General features: G+C 43.2%; 1 protein-coding gene across 2 annotated transcripts in view; it reads left to right on the forward strand.

Moving 5' to 3' along the window:
* Positions 1-174: 174 nt before the first annotated feature.
* ANKRD44 (ankyrin repeat domain 44) overlaps positions 175-21,553 on the forward strand; it is a 325,912-nt gene continuing 304,533 nt past the window's right edge. The window contains exon 1 of one of the 2 annotated variants that reach the window (XM_029224527.1): positions 175-399. In XM_029224527.1, the coding sequence (XP_029080360.1) occupies positions 373-399 (27 nt within the window). In that variant the 5' untranslated portion in view covers positions 175-372. Of the gene's footprint in view, positions 400-712; positions 1,694-21,553 lie in introns of those variants that run through there. The other variant, XM_029224528.1, reaches the window with a different exon arrangement.

Below are 21,553 nucleotides of genomic sequence, written 5' to 3' on the forward strand. Positions count from 1 at the left end.
GGCGCGGGCGTGGGCGGGCGCCGAGGGCCGCGGGCTGCGAGGCGCGGCCGCGGGCGGCAGGAGGCAGCGTCGGCCCAGGCGTCGAGGCGGCGAGCGAGGCAGCGCGCGGTGATGTCAGTGGCGGCCCGGCTGGCAGCAGCCGGTACTTCCTGTATAAAGGCGGGCGGGCTCGGCTGCAAACCCTATTAGCCAGTGTCAGCCTCTCGGCGGGAGGAGGAGGAGGCGGCGGAGGAGGAGCAGGGGGAGGGCTGTCAAATTCGGGAGCCAGATTTTTTTTCCTTTCCCCTGGCAGTCCCTTCCGCTTCCCCGGCTCCTGGCGTGACATCTGCGGGCCGGGGACCTGTATGTGTGTGCGCGCCAAGGAGCGGAAGAATGGCAGTGCTCAAACTCACCGACCAGGTAGGGGGCGGCGGCGCCGGCGCGCGGGGCGGCGCGGAGCCGCGGCGGGGGGATGGGGGCGCGGCGCGGAGCATGCCAGCAAGCTGTTTACTCGCGGCGAAGGGGAGGAGTGTGTGCGGCCGCCGGCTGCTCCGAAAGCCGGCGGCTGCAGCTCTGCTCCCCGGCTCGGTCCCCGCCCTGGGCCGTCGGAACTGCGCGCTCGGCTCGGCGGCCGGGGCGCCCCGGGGGCTGGGGAAGGGGCGGCGGGGCTCCCGCTGGCGTGCGGGGGTGCGCGGGAGTGTGTTGTCCGAGGGCCCGGGCTGGGCAGGGGGAGGGGAGGTTCGAGGTGCTCCTCCGGCTCCTGTGGCGCTGCGCAGCGTGGGCTCCGCCAGCCCCGGTGGGCCGAGGGGAGGCTGGTCCGCGCCTCCGGGAGGAGGACCGTGGATGGAGAGGGAGAAGGGATGGCAGCCTGGGACAAGCCAAGAGACCCCCAGCCAAGCCGGAGACCGGCCCATACCGCGGCTCTCGTGTGGTCGGGCTGTCTTTACCCTTTTGACATGACATCCTGACTTCCTCTTTAGTAGCCCAGAGGCTGTGTGTGCGTGGTGCGCGATGGGGGCCCCTGGCGCGGCTCTCCCAAGAGGAGTGAAGTCCGGCCCGGGGCTTCACTCACAGACTGTGGGCTACCGCACAGGGTAGCTCTGGAGTCCTTTGCTCGGAAAGGTGGGGCTATTTGCTGGCTCGGTTGACAGTCCTCACTTCAGGTCTGTGGAATGGAAACACCCTACCTTTGCGGACTCCGCTGCTCTGAGGGCATTGACACTCACAGGCGCCCAACCAAGTTGCATGACAAAACTCTGCAGCTCGTCCTACGAAAAAAGGAAACAGCTTGCTTTTTTTTCTTCTGCCATTTATTCATGGATAGTGAAATGAACATTGTTTTGCGGTCCTGGTAGGCGGCAAGGCAGTCTTGACTTTGACACACACGGTCAAACATGCCAGTTCTTGGTGTTAAACATCTCATACTTATCCAGTGGGTTGCGCCTCGTGCCTCGCTGTCCTCAGTATCCAGCCAGAACTTCCTGCGACTTAAATGCAGTCAGTCACCACGATAATTTTTCTCCTGCCTTTAGAGTCAAAGTTTTGCTTTGCTTTCCATAAGTATTTTCAGGCTTTAAAAATTTTCTTTTTTGTGTGGGGGAGGGATCACTGAATTAAAATTCACGTTATCGTTAAATTTAGCAGGGGGAGCAGCAGCTGGTAATCGTGATGAATCTACTTGTTCGCATTGGTTCCAGAGCATTGAAGAGTGCTTGTAAGTTGATACTAGTTTAGGCTTCCCCTCAACCTTTTGGTCACATACTTAACAACTGTTAGACATTTGCTTGTTTTAAATCTTCCAAGTTTAGTCTGCCTTGGTCTTGTTATCTTTGCCAGTGCAAGTTACTATATTTCTCTGTTAATGCCTAAATCTTCATCTTCAGAGTACAAAAAAATGCTTCTAATAGGCGTTGTCATTTTCACATACACAGAGGAATTTCACATAGAATTTTAGAGCTGGAAGGAATGCCAAAGATGATCTTCACCCAGATCCTTGATTTTTTAAATGAAGAAACTGAGGTATAGAGAAGGGAAGCATGTCTTCCTCAAGGACCCAGCTGTTGACTTGTAGGGTAGAGATGCACTCCTGGCTCCTGCCTTCCAGGTTCCTGTGCTTTCTTCTAGGGGTTAAGATACCTCCCTCCATCTTGTCATTGGATGTGTTGAAAAGCTGACAAGAAGGCATCCTCTCCTCAATCAGATCAACACTAGTGAAAACTGTACTTGGTCTTAGAAAGAAAGGAAGTTATTCTCCAGGACTTATCACAGTAGGACTTTCAAAGATAGTTTCTCTTTTAAAGGGTTTCTGAATACATCCCAACCCTTCCCCCAACAAACTAGTATTACTGTGGGGGGGAAAGAAGTTGTATGACCTTCATTTGGTTCCATTTACTGATGCATAAAGGGAAACTAAGGAGTTCTAAGATTCAAGAGCATCTAAAAATGGCCAGCCTATCTTGGGGCAAAACCGGAGGGAGGTTGGGTGAGGAGGTAGACTGGGTGCCATGGAGTGGTGAACAGTGATGGTTTCTGCGAGGCTTTAGGTCCAGGAAGTGTGTGGTCTTTCTTGCCTTAGATGGTCTTACCTTTCAGTTTGAAACTAAATTCTTAGAAGCTGGTTCTTAACCTCACCAGAGGCTTAAAAACCCTTTGCTTAAACTCCTGTCGCAGGAGCTTTGCTTCACTATTGTGCGTAGGGAGCCACCTATTTTGAATCTGGGCCTTAGAGTTTGTAGAAGAGTGCCTAGGTCTCCACTCAGCTGTTTGTAAAGCAGTCACTTGTTAATTCCCTCTCATCTGTTTAACACCCTATTTGCAAGGTGGATCTTATTTTTGCCAGGGTTCTTGGATTTTTAGTTTGAGGACACATTCTTGCTGTTGATAACCTGAATCACTAGTTGTTTGTTTTATTATTTTGGTTTTGTTTGTTTTTTTGAGTTTTATTTTGTTATTTTTTAAAGTGAGGTAACATTGATTCGTAACATCACATAAGTCTCACGTGTACATGAAAGCAGGTGACGTTTCCAGTCCCGCTGAAGCTGGGTGCGGGAGCTTGCTGGCGATGACGGTCAACACCTCAACAGTCAGTCCTGTGCTGACATCTCCATCATGCAAGAGGAGGAAAATGCCTTTTCCTAACTCTGTTTTGGGAGAGTAGAAAGAAAGGGGGAAGGGAGAGGCAAGTGTGGTGTTTTTTTTTTTTTTTTTTTACTATGAAAAGGAACTGGGAGCTGTTGCTGCAAACAGACTTCGCATTGAGTACGTCTGCATTTTAACTGTCTCTTCTGTTTTCCCCTTCACAAAACACACATCAATTTTCTTGCAGTGTTAGGGGGACCAGTCTTCCTGGTTTGCCAAGGACTGAGGGGTTTTCGAGGATGTGGGACTTTTGGTGCTAAAACCAGGACATTCTAGGCAAATCAGGTCAAGTTGATCACCCTATACAGCACAGCACACACTCACCTATGTAATTAACGTTAATAATGTAATTATTTCCTCATAGATGGACGTTGGGAGGTTTATTTATATCTTTGGTAAAGTGAGGTAATTTTAAGTTTGGGAAAGAAAATTTCATTGCATCCAAATGTAATACATTTTGTTTCAAGATAGACGTGAAATTCTTTGCAATTTTATTTGATATTGAACTTTGCAGGGCTGCGGGGGGTGTTCTTTATGTCATGTAGTTAAGGCACTGCAGTGATTTTAAGAGTGTGGTCATATCTTTAGCCTGGCCCCCCCAGAAAAGTTTTTCAAAATTCTGAAGCAGAATGGTAAGTGCTATTGGACCTTTGAAATATTCACTCTTCTTCCTGAATTTGCTAGTGACAGCGGAATGCCATCTCGATCTCGAGGGCTGCCTGTAGACAAACTCTTTCTGCAGGGGGCCCTTTTTGGAGCTTCCTGCCTGGAGGCCTTTTGGTTTGGTGTCCTCTTGCCAAGTCCTATAGCTCACACTTGAGTCACCCACCTCCTTGCCAAAGGCAGTGGCTGGCAGCCGCGGCAGTGGCAAGAAACTAGAAATCCTGTAACTTTGAAAGAAGCATTTCTAGCCCGTAGTGTGGGGTCTTGGGACACATTACATATTTTACTGGGCTGCCCTTGTCCTTCCGGGGCTCCTGGCAGCACTGGGCTTACAGCAAACTCTGTGTCCAGTTCTGACTTCAGCAGAGAAGAAGGGAAAATAAAGGCTTTATTCTTTGGACCCTTCTCTAGTTGTCTTGGGATGCAGTCACGTGGTTTGGGGAGGGCACTTGAGGACTGGTGTTTCATGGCAGAGACCTAATAATGGCTTACATTATTGTGATCTTATTGTATGCTGGGCCCTTGCCATGAATCGTCTGTCTTAATCCTCACAGCCATGCTAGGAGGTAGGTGGTTGTGTGATTCTTACTTTACAGATGAGAAAACAGGAATAAAGAGGCTAATTGACTTGTTGAAGGTCACACACCCAGGAAGTGATGGAGTGCAGTGTCCTACCCTGGCAGTCTGATTGCACAGGTAGGACTCTGACCACAAAGCTATACTTGTGATAGTTGAAAGGGCAGTGTACCGTAGGACTCACAGATGCCTGTTCTTATTTACCGGGAAGGCTCCGGGTGAGCCACACTCCCGCATTCCTCCAGGCTCGGGGGCCAGAACCAGGTCTGGCAGAGTCAGGAGCTGCTCTGAGGCCTCTGCTTCTGCCACACTGGGGGCCTGGCTTATCCCATTTGCCTTTCACCTCCCTACCCTGGAGAATGATGTGTTGGTTGGTAGCTTGGTGATTCTTTTCTTGGTCATTAACAAATAAACTGTGGTCATTGTAGAAAAATCAGAAAGCTAGATAAGCAAAAACAGTTAAAACCATCTGAAGTCTCTGTACTCGGAGAGAGCTACTCTTGGCAGCTTGATATATTTCCTTCTAGCTTCTGTCTAGGTAGCCAGGTAAGAATTTTAAACATTCCACATGATGATATTGGTATCTTTCCCTTGAGCATCAACGTGATACCTGTGATGTCTAGACCAATGGGTTTTCCAAATAAACTGAATTTATGCCTCTCAATTAACAACTGGCTGCTTTAGTGTAAATCCAGCAGTGGTACACAAGGTCTAGCCCTGGATTGATTGAAAAATTTTTTTTAAGGTTTCAACTTTTACTTCTTCTTTTCTTCTAAACAGAGAGTAAATATAAACTCAGAAAGGCACACTTGTTTGTGCCAGAAATAGGCCTGAAACATTCTTTTTTTTTTTTTGCGTTATGCGGGCCTCTCACTGTTGTGGCCTCTCCCGTTGCGGAGCACAGGCTCAGCGGCCATGGCTCACGGGCCCAGCCGCTCCACGGCATGTGGGATCCTCCCGGGCTGGGGCACGAACCCGTGTCCCCTGCATCGGCAGGTGGAGTCTCAACAACTGCGCCACCAGGGAAGCCCAGCCTGAAACATTCTTTAAAAAGATTTCTATTTCAACAATATAATGTGAATTTAAAAAAAATTTTTTTATTGGAGTATAGTTGATTTACAGTGTTGTGTTACAAGCAATTATTTATTTAAATTTACTTTTGGCTGCATTGTGTCTTTGTTGAGCGTGGGCTTTCTCTAGTTGCGGCGAGCGGGGGCTACTCTTCGTTGCAGTGCGCAGGCTTCTCATTGAGGTGGCTTCTCTTTGTTGCAGTAACACGGGCTCTAGGTGTGTGGGCTTCAGTAGTTGTGGCACTCGGGCTCAGCAGTTGTGGCTCGCAGGCTCTAGAGCACAGACTCAGTAGTTGTGGCGCACAGGCTTAGTTGCTCCATGGCATGTGGGATCTTCCCAGACCAGGGCTCGAACCTGTGTCCCCTGCATTGGCAGGCGGATTCTTAACCACTGCGCCACCAGGGAAGTCCAATGTGAATTTTTATAGGGGAAACTATAACATGAAATTTAAAAATAGGCAGGGGCTACAGAGATCTTATAATCCTGTGATTTCCAAAATTGCATAAGCTATGGCTCTCCTTTTTGTTTTTTTCCCAAGGAAAATTCCGTATTAAAGCTCAATATATAAAAGAGGTTGATGAGAGTAGTGGTCCCTGAGGCCCTTTCAAAGATTATTTGGGTTTAGTATTATTTGAAAGTGTTTTGCAAAACTACTGGTGACTGGATCAGTGGTTCTTTTCCTGACACACTGTGTACTCAGAAAACAAATAAACATTTATAAGTGTTTGTAGGTGATTAGGAGTTACATAGAATTTGCATGACCATATCATGTTAATCCAAACTGGGACGCCTTTGAGGATGATAGGGGGTACCATTAAATATCACATTGAGGAAACAGGTGTGAGTCAGGGCTGTCCCAGGTAAACCTGGACACAAGGTCACACCACATAAACTATGTTTGCTCACTTCAGTATTGAAGTGACAGTAATAGTGAACTAGTTTGGCTAGTAGACTAGTCACTGTCTTTCCAGTCAGATTTACACGGGAGCTGGTATGATAAAGACTGTTTTATAACCTTATGCAAGGCCCGAGTTGGAAATTGGCTTCTTTCTCACACATCAGCTCTGACCAGTTGGTCAGGGGTTGCAGGAGCAATATGTCAGGAGCATTGTGGCTCTTGCAGCCAGAGATGGGGGAAAATGTGATGATTGATAATCAGCGTTTGCTGTGGGTATAAGGTAAAGGAGAGGTAGCATATATTGTGCCTTAGCCAACCCTTGGCCAGTCAGATTATCCTCTGTGGGCCTCAGGTTCCTCTTTGTAAAATGAAGAGGTTGGACTGGGTGCCTTTCCAGTGCCTGGGCTCCACTCTCTCCCTCTGTGACTCACCCCTGCATGGGTGTAGTGGCTGAGAAGGGTGTGTTTTGCAGATGAGCTCTAACTGAGCTCCCCAGGTAACGAAGTCAAACAGTTAATTTCTGGCTCCAGAAAAGAGTTTTAACCGACGTCAGTAATTCAGGAACTGATTCCTGCCCTGTCCCCGGCTTTCATTTTATAGATAACCCAAGATTATCTAAGATTCTTCATTTTATAGATTATCCATTTTATTGATTATTCCTTTACTACCCTTTTGCCACCAACATCATCTTTGCCCTCTGCTCTGCATTTGGAAAGTTAGTAGAGCAGGTATTTTCTCTTATCAATGTTGATGCTTCTGAAAGAGTTGGTTGCCCAAGAGGTTGAAATGAATGATTCATGACTCTAATTTTTTATGATGATATTCATAACTTTTAAGGATCCTTTCACTTGTCTCTCCTTTTGAAAACTGAAAATTTGTCTAGTACTCTATTAATTGGGCCAAGCAAAGAAAAGAAGCATATAATCCATCTTTGGGCCATTTCAGGCTTTACTAAGCCAATGTTTGCTTGTATTTCTTGGTTTTCATTTGTCTCTTATCCCCTCGAACACACCCTCATGAGTCATAAGCACCGCCATGTAACTTTCTAAGGTATCTTCAATGCCAAGAGGCCATTTTGCCCCAAGGGAGCCCCCCACCCCGACTCCAACCAACTCCTAAAATTAGAGGTGTGCAGAAACATCTGAGGCCTAGACACACAACATTTAATCACAGTTCTAACCTGTTTCTAAAGATTTCCATGTTAAATTGCTTTAGTTTTGCTTTCACTTATTTTTTAAAATAACACTTGATTGGGAATCTGAAGATCTGGATTCTACTCATGGTTCTTTTTCTAATAGTTGTGTTGCTTTGGGCAGGTCCTGGCCTTAGTTTCTTTGTGAAATGGGAGTGGGTGGGTGGAGAGTCCTCTAAATTCTTTCAGCATTCTAACGTTCTAAGAGAGCACCCCAGGTATTTCAATGTCAACCTCTTCTCAACTCTTGGAATCTGGTTTCAAAAAGTATCTGCCTTCCATGAACTTCTGATTTTCCCTCCAGCACCCACAGTTCTGCTTGAGTCAGGGGTCCTTTCCCCCAAAGTTCCATCTTCTAGTGTCTCCAGGAGCTTGGTTTTGGGGACACAGAACCCCTGGGGCTTTTCTCAGTGTGGCCTTTTGAGACTCCCTTGAGCATCTTGCAGGGCAAGGGGAGCAAACTTTCAGACCCCATGTTTGTCTGTTGAGAGCTGTGGTGAGCTGGGGGGCCCTCTGTAGCCTTCCTCATAGGGTCTGCTTTAGCAAACAGCCTGGGTTCTCTCCTTAATCCTGTTTTATTGAACTCCACAATAATATCTGGGTCTAAGAAGTCTGTTTCCCAACCATTGGCCCCAGATACTGGGTGCAGTTGACCCAAAGCCCATAAACTTTCACAAGGAGGAATTTCTTGCATGAGATCAACATGTGTAGATACACTCCGTCTGTGGAGGAAACTTGTTTTGGTATCTAAGACTGGCAGAATGAAGAAGAAGATAGGAAGTGAGCACAGGACAAGTGTCACAGCAGAAGGCCAGGCAGAAATTCAGGTCAACTGATACAAATCAGCCAACCAATTTTTGTTAAACAATGGCCTCCTAAAGAGGACGGGGGGCACCTCTACTCCAGGGGTGAACAGGATGCCTTATTGATTTTGAGAAAGAAAATATCAGAATATTTCTTAAAAAAATACCTTAAAAATTTTGTTTGTGTGTACTTTTAATGTATATTATATGCTAGTACTATAAAACCCTCTTAGCTCTACTTTCCGCTTTTGGCCACCTTGGCCAAACCACAACTTAGATGCCTGCAGTGGCCTTCTGACTGGTCCTCCCCATCCAGCCTTGGCCCCCGCACTCTATCCAACATAGCTCTCAGGGTGATGGCTCTCAGATCATGTAGCTAACATCCTACAGTGATGCCCCGGGCCCCCTCCTCCCAGTCCTGCCACTCACCTGTCCAGCGTGTCTCTTCCAGTCTCTCCCTGGCTCCTTGGCTCCAGCACAGCGGCCTCCTCACTATTCAGTGGATGTGCCAGGTACGCTCCTGCCTCAGGCCCCGAGCCTCCTGCTTCCTGTGAAGCTCTTCCCCAGGTGTCTGCATGGTCCACCCTCACCTCTCTCAGATCTTTGCTTGAATATTACCCTCTTGGTGAATTCTTTTCTGGCTGCTCCAGTTAAAATGCCCACTCCACACACTTCTTGCCACTGTTTCTTTCTTTTCTCCATGGTACGTATCCTTTATACCATATGTTTTATATATATATATATATATATATAATATACATATTTTTTTAAATAAAAACTTACGTGTAGGAGAGCCACAAGTAACAGGGCAAAGATATATATTTTTTTCATTTCCTTCTGTGTCTTCAGCACTTAGAGCAGTGTGAGGCGCATAGTGAATGCTCAGTAAATATTTGTTAAGTGAATGAAATGAATATGTATGTATGTGTATATATTTGTATGTGTTCAAATGTTTTTACTTATGAGGTACTCAAAGAAAAAAATTTGGAAAAACTTCTGTAAACGGAGCTTCTATCTGTACACTGGGATATTGAGTTTCCATTCAAACAAAATTCAGAGTAAATTTTTGGCCCCATCAGAAGATAAAAGATCACTTTTGGTCTTTTTTTTTTTTTTTCCGGTTGTTTCCTCTCTTTTTAAATTGGGATGAAGATGGGTTAACACTGTATTTAGTTCTGAGCAAGTTCCATTTCTTTACAGGGGAAGTATCAGGGTGACACTAGGAAAAGGGACCCTAAATATGTTGGGAAGGGACACTCACACCCATGGCAAAGTGGATCTTCTATGCATTCAAGCAATCAGGAGTGTTTAATGAACTCCATCTCCATGGCAGTGACTCAGCTGGAGTCCTCTACTCCCCCTTTCCACAAAGCGTAAGAACAGGTAAGACTAGGTACAATACAATAGAGACCAGACAGAGAATTGGTAATAAGGAGACAAGATAATACTCACACTTTATGTGATTTGATCCTAACAACATATCTGTGAAGGAGTGGCTAATATTCTATTTTATTATTCTATTCTATTTGATGAAATTGAGAACTGAGAGATTAAGTAATTATTCAGGGTCACATGACTCTGGGGTTCACATCTGGGCAAGCTTGACTCCAAGGTGCACATTCTTAGCCACTGTGCTTCTGGCCTCCTGACATAGGTGTAGCATCACAAGAGACCCTTTTCCCTGTGGAGGTCATGGTCTTGTTAGAGATGACTGTGAATGCCTTGTATGTGGAAGGCCCACCTCAAATCTTTGTTGAATAGATGTGATATATGAAACAGCTCTCAAACCAGCCATAGCGCAGGTTTAGACTGTATTTTGGGGTACTGATTAGGGACTACAGGAGTCCAGAGATGGGCAGAGTTATTAAGAAAGGCTTCAGGGAGCTGGAGGGAGCCCAACTGGTCGTTGAGGAAAGGAATGATTTAGGCAGCAGATGGGAATGGAAGGTATCCCAGATGAGTGACGTGCCATGTACCTGTCGGGGTAACCTGAGGACTGTGAATTTACTGAAGCATAGGGTTCATGCTAGGAAGGCAGAAGAGCAAAAGGAAGAAATAGTTAACATGCAAACTTGGTAGGAGAGGTGTTTGTATATTAACAGATCTTTCTCACTTGAGTTCTTCTGATAGGTACTACGTGTCCTCTCCTGGAGACCTAAATTAATGAGTTTGTGTCTGGACAGAACTCGTTATTCCCATTTGTTGCTTAGGCATGAACTTTTAAAAACTAACATGTACCCCACCTTGTTCCAAAAAGTACTAAAGCATAAGGTAAGGTGTTACCTATGGGTTCTTCTGTCTCCATGACACCCTCTGCTTGAATAGAATGTTGCATATATTACTTGCATGGCAACATTTTGTGGACAAACATGTATCCTGGAGTAGCATGGACTTCATTGAAAGAGGCTGGGTGGTCATCATGCTGCAGGACATTGGTGGAAAAATGTAGTAGGTCTAGAGATGGCCTGTTTTTAACCTAACACACTTTTTAAATTAAAAAAAAAATTACTTAAAAAAATAGAGACTGTGGGGATTCTACAATAACAAGATCCCATTTCTTTAAAGAAAAATTGCAAGAAAAAAAAAGATGGAGGGGAAATATGTAGATTAAATGAGAATTAAGACTAATTGGATTCTGATGCAAACACACTTAAAAAACACACTTCTGAGAGACAGTTGGAGAAATTTGGATGCTGACTGGCTGGTGACTTAAAGTATGAATATAGTATTGTGATTATGTTTAAAAAGAGAATCCTTATCTTACAAAACAAGAAAAAGCCCCATGAAACCTTAGCATTTGCCCAGGGCACTGAAGTATTTTAGTTGACTCACTCTTTTTTGGAAACTGTTTCTCTTTCTTTTTACTTCTTCCTGCTCCTTTTGTTCTCCTCCAAGCCCTTCACTCTCACCTAATAGAATATCTTCAATAGAGTTTTTAGAGTCCTTTCTGATTGATTGTCAGAAAAGCACACAATTCTGCTAGTTCTGTTGCCTAAAGAAATACGCTTCTGAATTAGTTGTGAGGTTCACCCGCCTGTTGACTTAGTCTAAGCGGCGCTCATGACTCCAGTCAGATATTTGAGTGTCTGCCTTAAAAATCACATCTTGTGTGTGTAAGGAAGACCTGGATTTGGCTGTCCTTGTGAAATATTTCAGGGTGAGGTTTTTCCAGGGGAATTCAGATATTAGAGTTGCCAGGAAGTCATTTTGTTATATTAACTTTTTAACCCTGTTTCTGTCTAACCTGGCTAGTTTTTAAAAACAGCAAGCAGTTATAAGGTCTCAATTTTAATGACCCTGCCTCCTCCCCTCTCTTCTTACCTGAACAGGAAGTGGGTGTTGGTCGTTGTCCCAGGGATTTGTGTTGCTTTATGCATGCTGAAATATCTTCGTTTATTCCTACAAGTGTGAAAATCTTTCCATATCCTTCTTAATGGAGTCCAGATTTCAGAATAGACTGTAAGCTTGAGAATTGGCCAACTGCAACTTGAGTAAATGATAGGGTCATGAGTTATTTAGAAGCCAAGTGAATAGGGTTTTAGGTGCCTTGGAGCCTCAGTACAATTATGTCTTGGGGCCTCTGAGGCGAGTGTAACGTTTAGTTGCTAATGCTCCATTTCTTAGCAGCCAAGAAGGAACAATCTTGTTTTGAGAAGCTCTGCTCTTTAGCAAAGAGTCTTATGTCAGGGTTCTAGGGTACTCTATTACTGTGTTCGTAATGTTTTAAAATATTGTGGCATCTCAACAATAAATGCTGGAGAGGGTGTGGAGAAAAGGGAACACTCTTGCACTGCTGGTGGGAATGTGAATTGGTACAGCCACTATGGAGAACGGTATGGAGGTTCCTTAAAAAACTACAAATAGAACTACCATATGACCCAGCAATCCCACTACTGGGCATATACCCTGAGAAAACCATAATTCAAAAAGAGTCATGTACCAAAATGTTCATTGCAGCTCTATTTACAGTAGCCCAGAGATGGTAACAACCTAAGTGCCCATCATCAGATGAATGGATAAAGAAGATGTGGCACATATATACAATGGAATATTACTCAGCCATAAAGAGAAACTAAACTGAGCTATTTGTAATGAGGTGGATAGACCTAGAGTCTGTCATACAGAGTGAAGTAAGTCAGAAAGAGAAAGACAAATACCGTATGCTAGCACATATATATGGAATTTAAGAAAAAAAAATGTCATGAAGAACCTAGGGGTAAGACAGGAATAAAGACACAGACCTACTAGAGAACAGACTTGAGGATATGGGGAGGGGAAAGGGTGAGCTGTGACAAAGCGAGAGAGAGGCATGAACATATATACACTACCAAACGTAAGGTAGATAGCTAGTGGGAAGCAGCCACATAGCACAGGGAGATCAGCTCGGTGCTTTGTGACTGCCTGGAGGGGTGGCATAGGGAGGGTGGGAGGGAGGGAGACGCAAGAGGGAAGAGCTATGGGAACATATGTATATGTATAACTGATTCACTTTCTTATAAAGCAGAAACTAACATACCATTGTAAAGCAATTATACCCCAATAAAGATGTTAAAAATAATAATAATAAAAAAAATATTGTGGCATCTGAATGAACAGTTTCCAAAAATATTACATGGGAGTGGCATAGTTAAGAGAACACTGAATTGATGTCTGGAGATCTAGGCTATAAGCACATCTCTTCTCCTAACTAGCTGTGTCATTCTTCCTGTGACATAACTTTTCTCGATTATAGAATGGGTATAATAATACTTGCTTGATGGGAAAGTTATGATAATCAAGTGGGAAGAGTCTTTGTCCAGCAAGTGGCTCATGGTAGGAACTCAATAAATAGTCTTTGAATCTCTAGTTGGTTCCTCATTTGTCTAATTAAAGAGACTAGCTCTCTAGGATTAATTTCAGCTCTATAAGAATATGATTTTAGGGCTTCCCTGGTGGCGCAGTGGTTGAGAGTCCGCCTGCCGATGCAGGGGACACGGGTTCGCGCCCCGGTCCGGGAGGATCCCACATGCCACGGAGCGGCTGGGCCCGTGAGCCATGGCCGCTGAGCCCGTGCGCCCGGAGCCTGTGCTCCGCAACGGGAGAGGCCACAACAGTGAGAGACCCGCGTACCGCAAAAAAAAAAAAAAAAAAAAGAATATGATTTTAGGTATGTTTTGTTTTAAGTTTATGCCCATTTGTCTGGTCTTCCTTCTCTCTAACTTAAACAGCATGGGTAGAGAGTGTGTGTTTGTTTTATTTTTGTGTGAAATTTCCATCGGTAGATTTGAATTGTAGCATTTTGGTCCCCCTACAACTTTAGGAGGTGTATTTTTCTTTCATTTCATTTTAAACAAATCGATTGACTTAGTTTATTTGACTGAAGAATCTTATGTTTAGATAGGAGAATAACTGTGCGTTTAAAAAATTCTGAGGCATTTGCAGTCATTCTTGATTTAAGTTGTCAAAAAGAACTGAAAATTACTTACGAGAACGCCATTTCCTCTTCGCAGAAGTATATAATGGTGTCTTTTTGAGGAAGTAAGAACAAAATAGTTGATAGAGCAATCTCGATAAAAAAAAAAATCATGGTGTAATTTCTGAAAAACATCAGTGTAAAACTTCAAGCCTTGAATGAATACATAACAGGATAGGAAACCCTAAATTTCTCTGAAAAAAAATGTGGTTAAAAAAAGTCAGATGACAGATCCTGTGTAAAAAGTCACTTTAGAGTCCCTTTTTTTCTTAAAACTGCAGAATGCTATTTAGGAGAGGAGCTAAGTTAAACATCATTGGATACATGTGTGTATATTAATTTTAAAGTGTATTTCAGTTTGAGTTTATACCCAGTGAAGGTGTAGGGCAAAATAAAAAGGGTCACGGGAAAATGAAAATAAGAATTGGTACCAAAAAAAAAGAAAAAGAGTAGATTAAAGAAAGAAAAATAGGAGAGAAACATATTTTAAAAAAAGAAGGAAGGAAGTAGGAATGGGAGGGAGGCTGAGCATGTTGCTTTCTGAGGTGAATGTTGGAGATGCTGTTGAACGTAGCTTGAGGTGGTCGTCCCTGCTCTCTCTGTTCTTTGAAATAATTTTTAACATCGATCTCTGCTCTTCAGCCACCTTGACCCTTATTTCTTGGAGTTCTAGAATCAGAGTAACCAAAGTGGAGGTTGTTACTTAGGCTGCAGAAGAAATGAGCAGAGCTATGTACCCAGAAGAGTGGAAAGAATCAGGCTGGTGGGTATCTGGCTCATCCTTTGGGTCCTTGCTGCTGATATAGAGCCCTCAGAATCGGTGCAGTGGCTGGCAGATCATAAGTTGTTTTACGTAGTGGGCAGGCAGGTACTGAAGGCTCCTATGACTGGTGACTAGTTTCCTGTGACATCTCTGGTGTTAAGCACCCACGGCCCGTCCGTGTGAATTGAACTCAAGGACATTTCTTCACCACTGCCATACCTTTTCAATGATCCTTCCCAGAGATCTAATTCTCAACTCCATTTCTCCCGTGAATTGGCAGGGAGACCCTGGCAGTCATCACACCTCTCTGGGCCTCACTTTCCTCTAAGTGATGAGGATGTTGGCTTAGGTGAGCCAGCTGCCACTCTACTCTTCTATGACTTTGACCCAGAGGCTGGCAGACCACTCACTGTGCACAGGTCAGATCCAGCCTGCCGCCTGTTTACATGGCCTGGAGCCAAGAATAGTTTTTACATTTTTACATGGTTGAAAGAGATCAAAAGAATAATATTTTGACACATAAAAATTATATAACATTCAAATTTCAGTGTCCATAAATAAAACAGAACACGGCCTCCCTCATTTATTTATGTACTGTCTGTGGCTGCCTTCGGGCCCTGAGAGCGGAGAGGAGTCCTTGTGACAGAACCTATATGGCCCGCGACGTTGAAAATATTTACTATCTGGCTTTTTGCAGAAAGTGTACCATCGCCTGCTCTAACCTGAGCACACACTTGGGACAGTACTCTTCAGAAATTGAGTGCTGCCTTCTTACAGCCTTAGTATTACCTAAACTGAACTTTGATCTAGACTTAATTAGATTAAGATGGGAGAGTCTTGCCTTTATTATTTTCTCCAGGAGAAAGTAGAAGCTTAGTTAGCTTTCTTGGTATGCTTTTAATTAAAAAAAAAAAATCCTCTTTAAAACAATATTTTGTTTGTACTCAGACTTTTTTTTTCTCCCTCTAGGAATCACTGTAGAAAAGGAAGCCATAAGTTTATATTTTTAAATCATTTGCCTTGTAAACTGGATTTTTAAACTCCAGATGTGGACTCAGAAACAGTTAAAATGTACTTTTGATGCTCTCAAAGAGCTGAGATGGGAGAGGAGAGCTTTACCAGTTATATATATATTTTTTTCTTCTTCTTTTTTTTTTTAACATCTTTACTGGAGTATAATTGCTTTACAATGGTGTGTTAGGTTCAGGTTTATAACAAAGTGAATCAGCTATAAATGTACATGTATCCCCATATCTCTTCCCTCTTGCGTCTCCCTCCCTCCCCCTTTCCCTACCCCACCCCTCTAGGTGGTCACAAAGCACCAAGCTGATCTCCCTGTGCTATGTTTACCGCTTATATTTGAGAGTGAAACAGAAATCTTAAGATTTTCTATTTCCTACTGTGTGCTGAAAATGCCATTTTTAGTTTCTTTGAGTAGGGACTCCAGATTAATGTGGGGATGAAAATGGTTTTAATTTTTATGGAAAGCCAATTTAAACAATTAAATACATTTAAAAGATACACTTAATTATTATACATAGAAATCATAAAATTAAGAAATAAATATCAATAGTATCTACTTATCTAATGTTTCTCCTTATTCTAGGAAGTTCTCTCTGAAGCTAAGTCTTGTAATTTCTGTGTGAGTTATGAGTTTGGGTGAGTGTGTGTGCGTGTGTGTGTGTGTGTGTGTGTGTGTGTGTGGTTTCCAGTATTTATGTCATTATAATTGTAAAGAGGATTTGCCTCCCACTCTTGAGCTTCCAGAGTCATTTGAGTTATTCTAAAACTCCTCCTAGGCCGGGAGTTCCTTTTGATCTTGGGAGTAGATGGGTACCTTGAACTGGTTACTGAGGAGCAGAGGGCAGTTAATCAACACATGTCATCTTTCTTCTAAAAGTTAGCTTCATTTTTCTCTTCTGAGCCTACAGAGAGAAAGAATTAAGACTGAAGGGACTTGCTGATAAAGATTTGAAAAGAAATTCTCATAGTGTATAACTTTAGAAAACATTGACAGTGACTTCGTACCTAAAGTACCTGAAGACCTCCAGCATTTCCTGAACAATATTATAAATCCTCTGGGGGAGACAGGAGGCGAACACGAGAATCCCCATTTTTCAGAGGGAGAAACCGAGGCCAGAGGCCGTTCCTGGGCTTGCAGACTCTCAGTCGGGTTAGAGCTCTTGTTTTTCCTCTGGCTCAGTCTGAGGTGCATTTCATTTGCCTGTCCTGTTCTTAAACAGCACTTGTAAAAACATGTGTTGTTTCTACAGTTATATTTAGGATACAGCTTGAAACACTGCATAAACACCCCAGGATAGAATACTGAAGTCTGCTGCCTGGTAATTGTTATGTGGTTCTAGTGTCATGTTGTCTGTGTTATCCAGATTAGAACTGGATCACCCAGTTTTAAGTTGGTCTAGAAGAGGGAGCCCCTTGTGTACAGGGCCAAAAGGATATTGCCTCATGGTTCCCCTTTGGGTTAAGAACCTTGTGATATACAGAAGGCCGTGGAACTTCATCCTTGTTTGAAAACACTCGTAACTGGGAAAAGTGCTGAAATACTAAGGCTTTCCCACGCTCTGACCCCCAGAATACCTCCACAGTGTGCTTTGTTTTCTTTTTTCAAATTTCCTGAGAAGTATCCGAAATTGCCATCTGAAGGGAATGTTTGTCACAGAACTGCTTAATCTCTAGATGTGGCTAAATGCAGATGTAGTTAACGAGTACTTTCATTTTCCTTCTTACGTGGACAGGGGCGAGTTTCTTGGTTGAGCCTCTCACTTCTGGTTTCAAGCCATGTTTAGCTCCTTGATTAGTGTGTGGCTTGGGAAGGTGGGCGCTAAGCCGTTCGTTTACTCTTCACTTCAGGGGGTGGGGGGAAAGTGCTTGCATGCCCACTTTTTAGTATGCAGGGCTCTGGTGAACCTGATAGTAGGTTATCAGTAACTACTAACTGAATGAATGAATGATCCAGTGCCAGTTTCTGCTGCTATGTTTTCTCCTTCCCCACCATCCTTCCCAGTTCCTTAATATTTACTTTCTTTCCTCTTCCTGAAATCATTAAAATGAAGCCAGAAAGGTCAGGACATGATTAATATTTTGTTATATAAATAGCCCTAGTAAAAGGATTGGTGGTGGAAAATATTGTCAAGTTTTTTGGTGGATTTTCTTTCTTGGTTCTCTGTTAAATATGTATAATCAAGAATTGTGTGACTGATAGCTCATCGTGTCATGACACGAGCACATCTGAATCAGCTTCCCTCACTCCCAGTCAAGGAAATAGCACAGGAGGAAATGTTCAGTTATCATTTTTTTTTATAGTTACAAGATTTTAGATGGGTTTTAACTGAGACAGGTCTTTAAAGACTTGCACAGGGACTTCCCTGGTGGCGCAGTGGTTAAGAATCCGCCTGCCAGTGCAGGGGACACAGGTTCGAGCCCTGGTCCGGGAAGATCCCATATGCCGCGGAGCAACTAAGCCCGTGCGCCACAGCTACTGAGCCTGTGCTCTAGAGCCCGCGAGCCACAGCTGCTGAAGCCTGTGCACGTAGAGCCTGTGCTCCGCAACAAGAGAAGCCACCGCAATGAGAAGCCTGCGCCCTGCAACGAAGAGTAGCCCCCACTCACTACAACTAGAGAAAGCCTGCGCACAGCAACAAAGACCCAACACAGCCAAAATAAATAAATAAAAAAAATAAAATAAAGACTTGCACAGGAAGTCACTGTTAATGTGGGTGCTTGGTACCAAGCTTATATGGACCCAAAGGAGGCAGAATATGATTCCCACCATTGATCCTGGGTGGACCAAAGGGAGGGCCAAGCCGGGCCATCTAATGATGCTCACGAACAGCTCTGCAACATTTTTTATCCTCAACTTTTACCTCTGAAAGATTTTTACAACTATGTATTCCCTTGCACATTTTTTAGGTTTTCATCATAAAGTTAGAAAGATACAAAGGGTGTGATTACTGGCATAATGTAAATATTGACTTTTAAAATAAAAATGTTATATCACTGTTTAAAATGTATTGAATGGAATTTAAACACTGTTGTGATTTGATATGTCCCATCATCAAAAATACCTGAGCAAGCAGTTCTTTAATAGAAGGAAATTTTTTATTGTTCTTTTTTCTCCTTGAATTCATACTTTCATTTTACTTCCTCACACAGAATTTTACCCAAGTGTAATATGTTAAAAACCCTGATTATCCAATGATACTTTGCAATAAAAATATGATCCCAAGGTGGTAAGAGTTATATAAATTTCTGGATTGAGTTAATCTGTATAATAATTATTAACAATTTGTCAAAACTTAAATATCAATATAGTACAAAGTTCAATACATTATTAACAGAACCTGCAAAGTAAGACATTGTTTGAAATGCCTTTCTTAATCTCTGGATGAGGCTTGCTTTCTTGTTTTAAATTAGTTTGAGTATTTGTGGAGAACGTAACTTACTGCTCGGACGATACAGATGTTCTTTAAAGGAAGTTCTCCTGACCTGTAGTATTTTGAACGTGCCCTTTCTTTGGCACCAGCACGTTTAACACCTTGCGGGCAGTTCCCAGAATCAGAATGGCGGAGAGGTAAGTCTACCTTTTGTCACGTGGGAGATGAAAGCTCCCCAGGAGAGATGTGTGAAAAAAGCAGCAGCAGGTCTCCTGAACCGATGCCTTTTAGGAAGGTGGACATTTGCAAGCTGAGGCTGTGGATCGCGATTCCCACACACAGCCTGTGTCTGCAAACCCCTCACAAAGGCTTCCTGTGCTCCAGGGGGTGCAGGGCCCCTACGTGAAGTCACAGCTCTAGAGAGGCAGCCCTAGAAGAGCTGATGTCGTCCTGGGGGGCAACCTGCATTCCTGTGGGCCAGCTGGGTCACCAGGTCACCTCAAGTGTGAATGAGACACATTAGTCAACTCTCATAGGCAATACAGATCTTCTTTGAAAGCTTGTGCTTGCAATTTTGAAACACTAGGCTCATATGTGTTAAAACTTTAACTTTTGAAGGTAAGGTAGAGGGATATGTAATAGGGCTTTAGATAAATTCTCACTTAAAAGATATTTAAAACTAATTCACCCAAATAACATTTCTTTCATGATTTCTGTGTTTCTGAAAGATAATTCTAGTAACTAGATCCTTGATGAAAAGTCGGTTTCATGTGTATGGATGTTTGGACAACTTATCCCTCCGACATGTGAAACTTTATTTGACGCTTGGGAAGCCTTCGTCTCAGATGTGTTGAGTCTGGTGTCTATATAGTACCCGTCCTCATATTCCACTCTGTGCCGTAATAATCATGGGATGTTAGCAATGGTGTTTCTCATTAAATTTTTTTTTTTTTTTTGCGGTACGCGGGCCTGTCACTGTTGTGGTCTCTCCCGTTGCGGAGCAACAGGCTCCGGACGTGCAGGCTCAGCGGCCATGGCTCACGGGTCCAGCCGCTCCGCGGCATGTGGGATCTTCCCGGACCGGGGCATGAATCTGCGTCCCCTGCGTCGGCAGGCGGACTCTCAACCACTGCGCCACCAGGGAAGCCCCTCTCATTAAATTTTAAAATTTAATTAGAATTCAGTGTCTTGGAAAGCCCATTTCTTATATTTAAAGACCCAGATCCTGCTCTTATAAATGATTTTTGGCAAACCGGCTGCTTGTGGGAGGACATCTGACAGCTACTTTGGTTTGTCAGTTTTGGAATGAGCTATCGAATCCCCTGATTCCCTAAGTTGGAAATAGATATTATATCCGGGCAGTTACTTTACCAGAAATGAGGTGAAATAACTAGACATAAAATTAAAAATGATATATTGTTGTATGTATATGTCGAATGGCTTCATCTGGCTTTTCTGTGCAGTGTTTCAACAGCATCAAACATAGTTCTTTAGAGAGAATGCTGATCTCTGATGACTAGTGTTGCTGGTTCCTCTCTTGCTCATCTCTAGGCCAAACAGAAACACATCCTCTCTGCCAGGTATTCTGTTATGTCCCAAGGCAGGCCCGACAGCACAGCGGCTTTTCCTTTTCTGGCTGCAGGAGGTTTAACCTCTTCCTCAACTATTCTACCCATTTTTTTCAGTTGGAGGATACATACTATTACATTATTTAGGATATTCAGTACTGTTATTTCTTTTTCAAAAAACAGATTTTATTTTTTAGAGCAGTTTTGGGTTCACAGCAGAAATGAGCAAAAAGTACAGAGTTCACTTACACTCCCAGTCCCCTACCTGTACAACCTCACCCACTCTCAACATCTGGAAACAGAGTGGTACATTTGTTACAATCCCCAAACCTGGATTGACACCTCATTATCACCCAAAGTCCATAGTTTACCTTAGGGTTCACTCTCGGTGTTGTGTGTTTTGTGGGTTTTGACAAATATTTAATGACAGGCGTCCACCATTATAGTATCATACAGAGTAGTTTCATTACCCGAAAAATCCTCTGTGCTCTGCCCATTAATCCCTCCTCCCTAACTCCTAGCAACCACTGGTCTTTATATTGTCTCCATAGTCTTGCCTTTTCTGGAATGTCATATAGTTGGATAGATTCTTTTTAAAAAAGAAATAATAGGATAAGAGAATTTGGGAACTTTAAGGAATCTTAGACTGTTTCCATTCGGTGGCTTTTTCATGCTTACCAAAGTTACATATTTTTTAACAGTTCAGATAAAAACCAAATGTTCAGCTTCACAAGCAAAAGCATACTTTACATTGTTTAAAGGCAAGTTAAATATTTCTAGGAGAAGTAAGGAGAAGCATTAAAAAAAAAAATCAAGGTGTAGGAAGTAGAAAGAGATTCTTTCCTTAAAAACTCCTTAAAGAATTCTTACACCAACTTTGGTTGCCATTTTGATAGCATTAAGGGAGATCTTTGATTAAATAAAAAGAGATTGCTTTCAGATTGAATGAACTAGTATTAAATAGAAATATGTTCAGTTTTATTGCAAGGTGGAAATGGACTCTATTGAGGCAAAAGACGTTTGGAAGGGATAATGTGCTTTAATAGTCATGGAGAA

Source organism: Monodon monoceros, unplaced genomic scaffold (genome assembly GCF_005190385.1).
Source record: "Monodon monoceros isolate NGI ecotype Baffin Bay Population unplaced genomic scaffold, NGI_Narwhal_1 Super_Scaffold_16, whole genome shotgun sequence".
Classification (NCBI taxonomy): Eukaryota; Metazoa; Chordata; class Mammalia; order Artiodactyla; family Monodontidae; genus Monodon; species Monodon monoceros.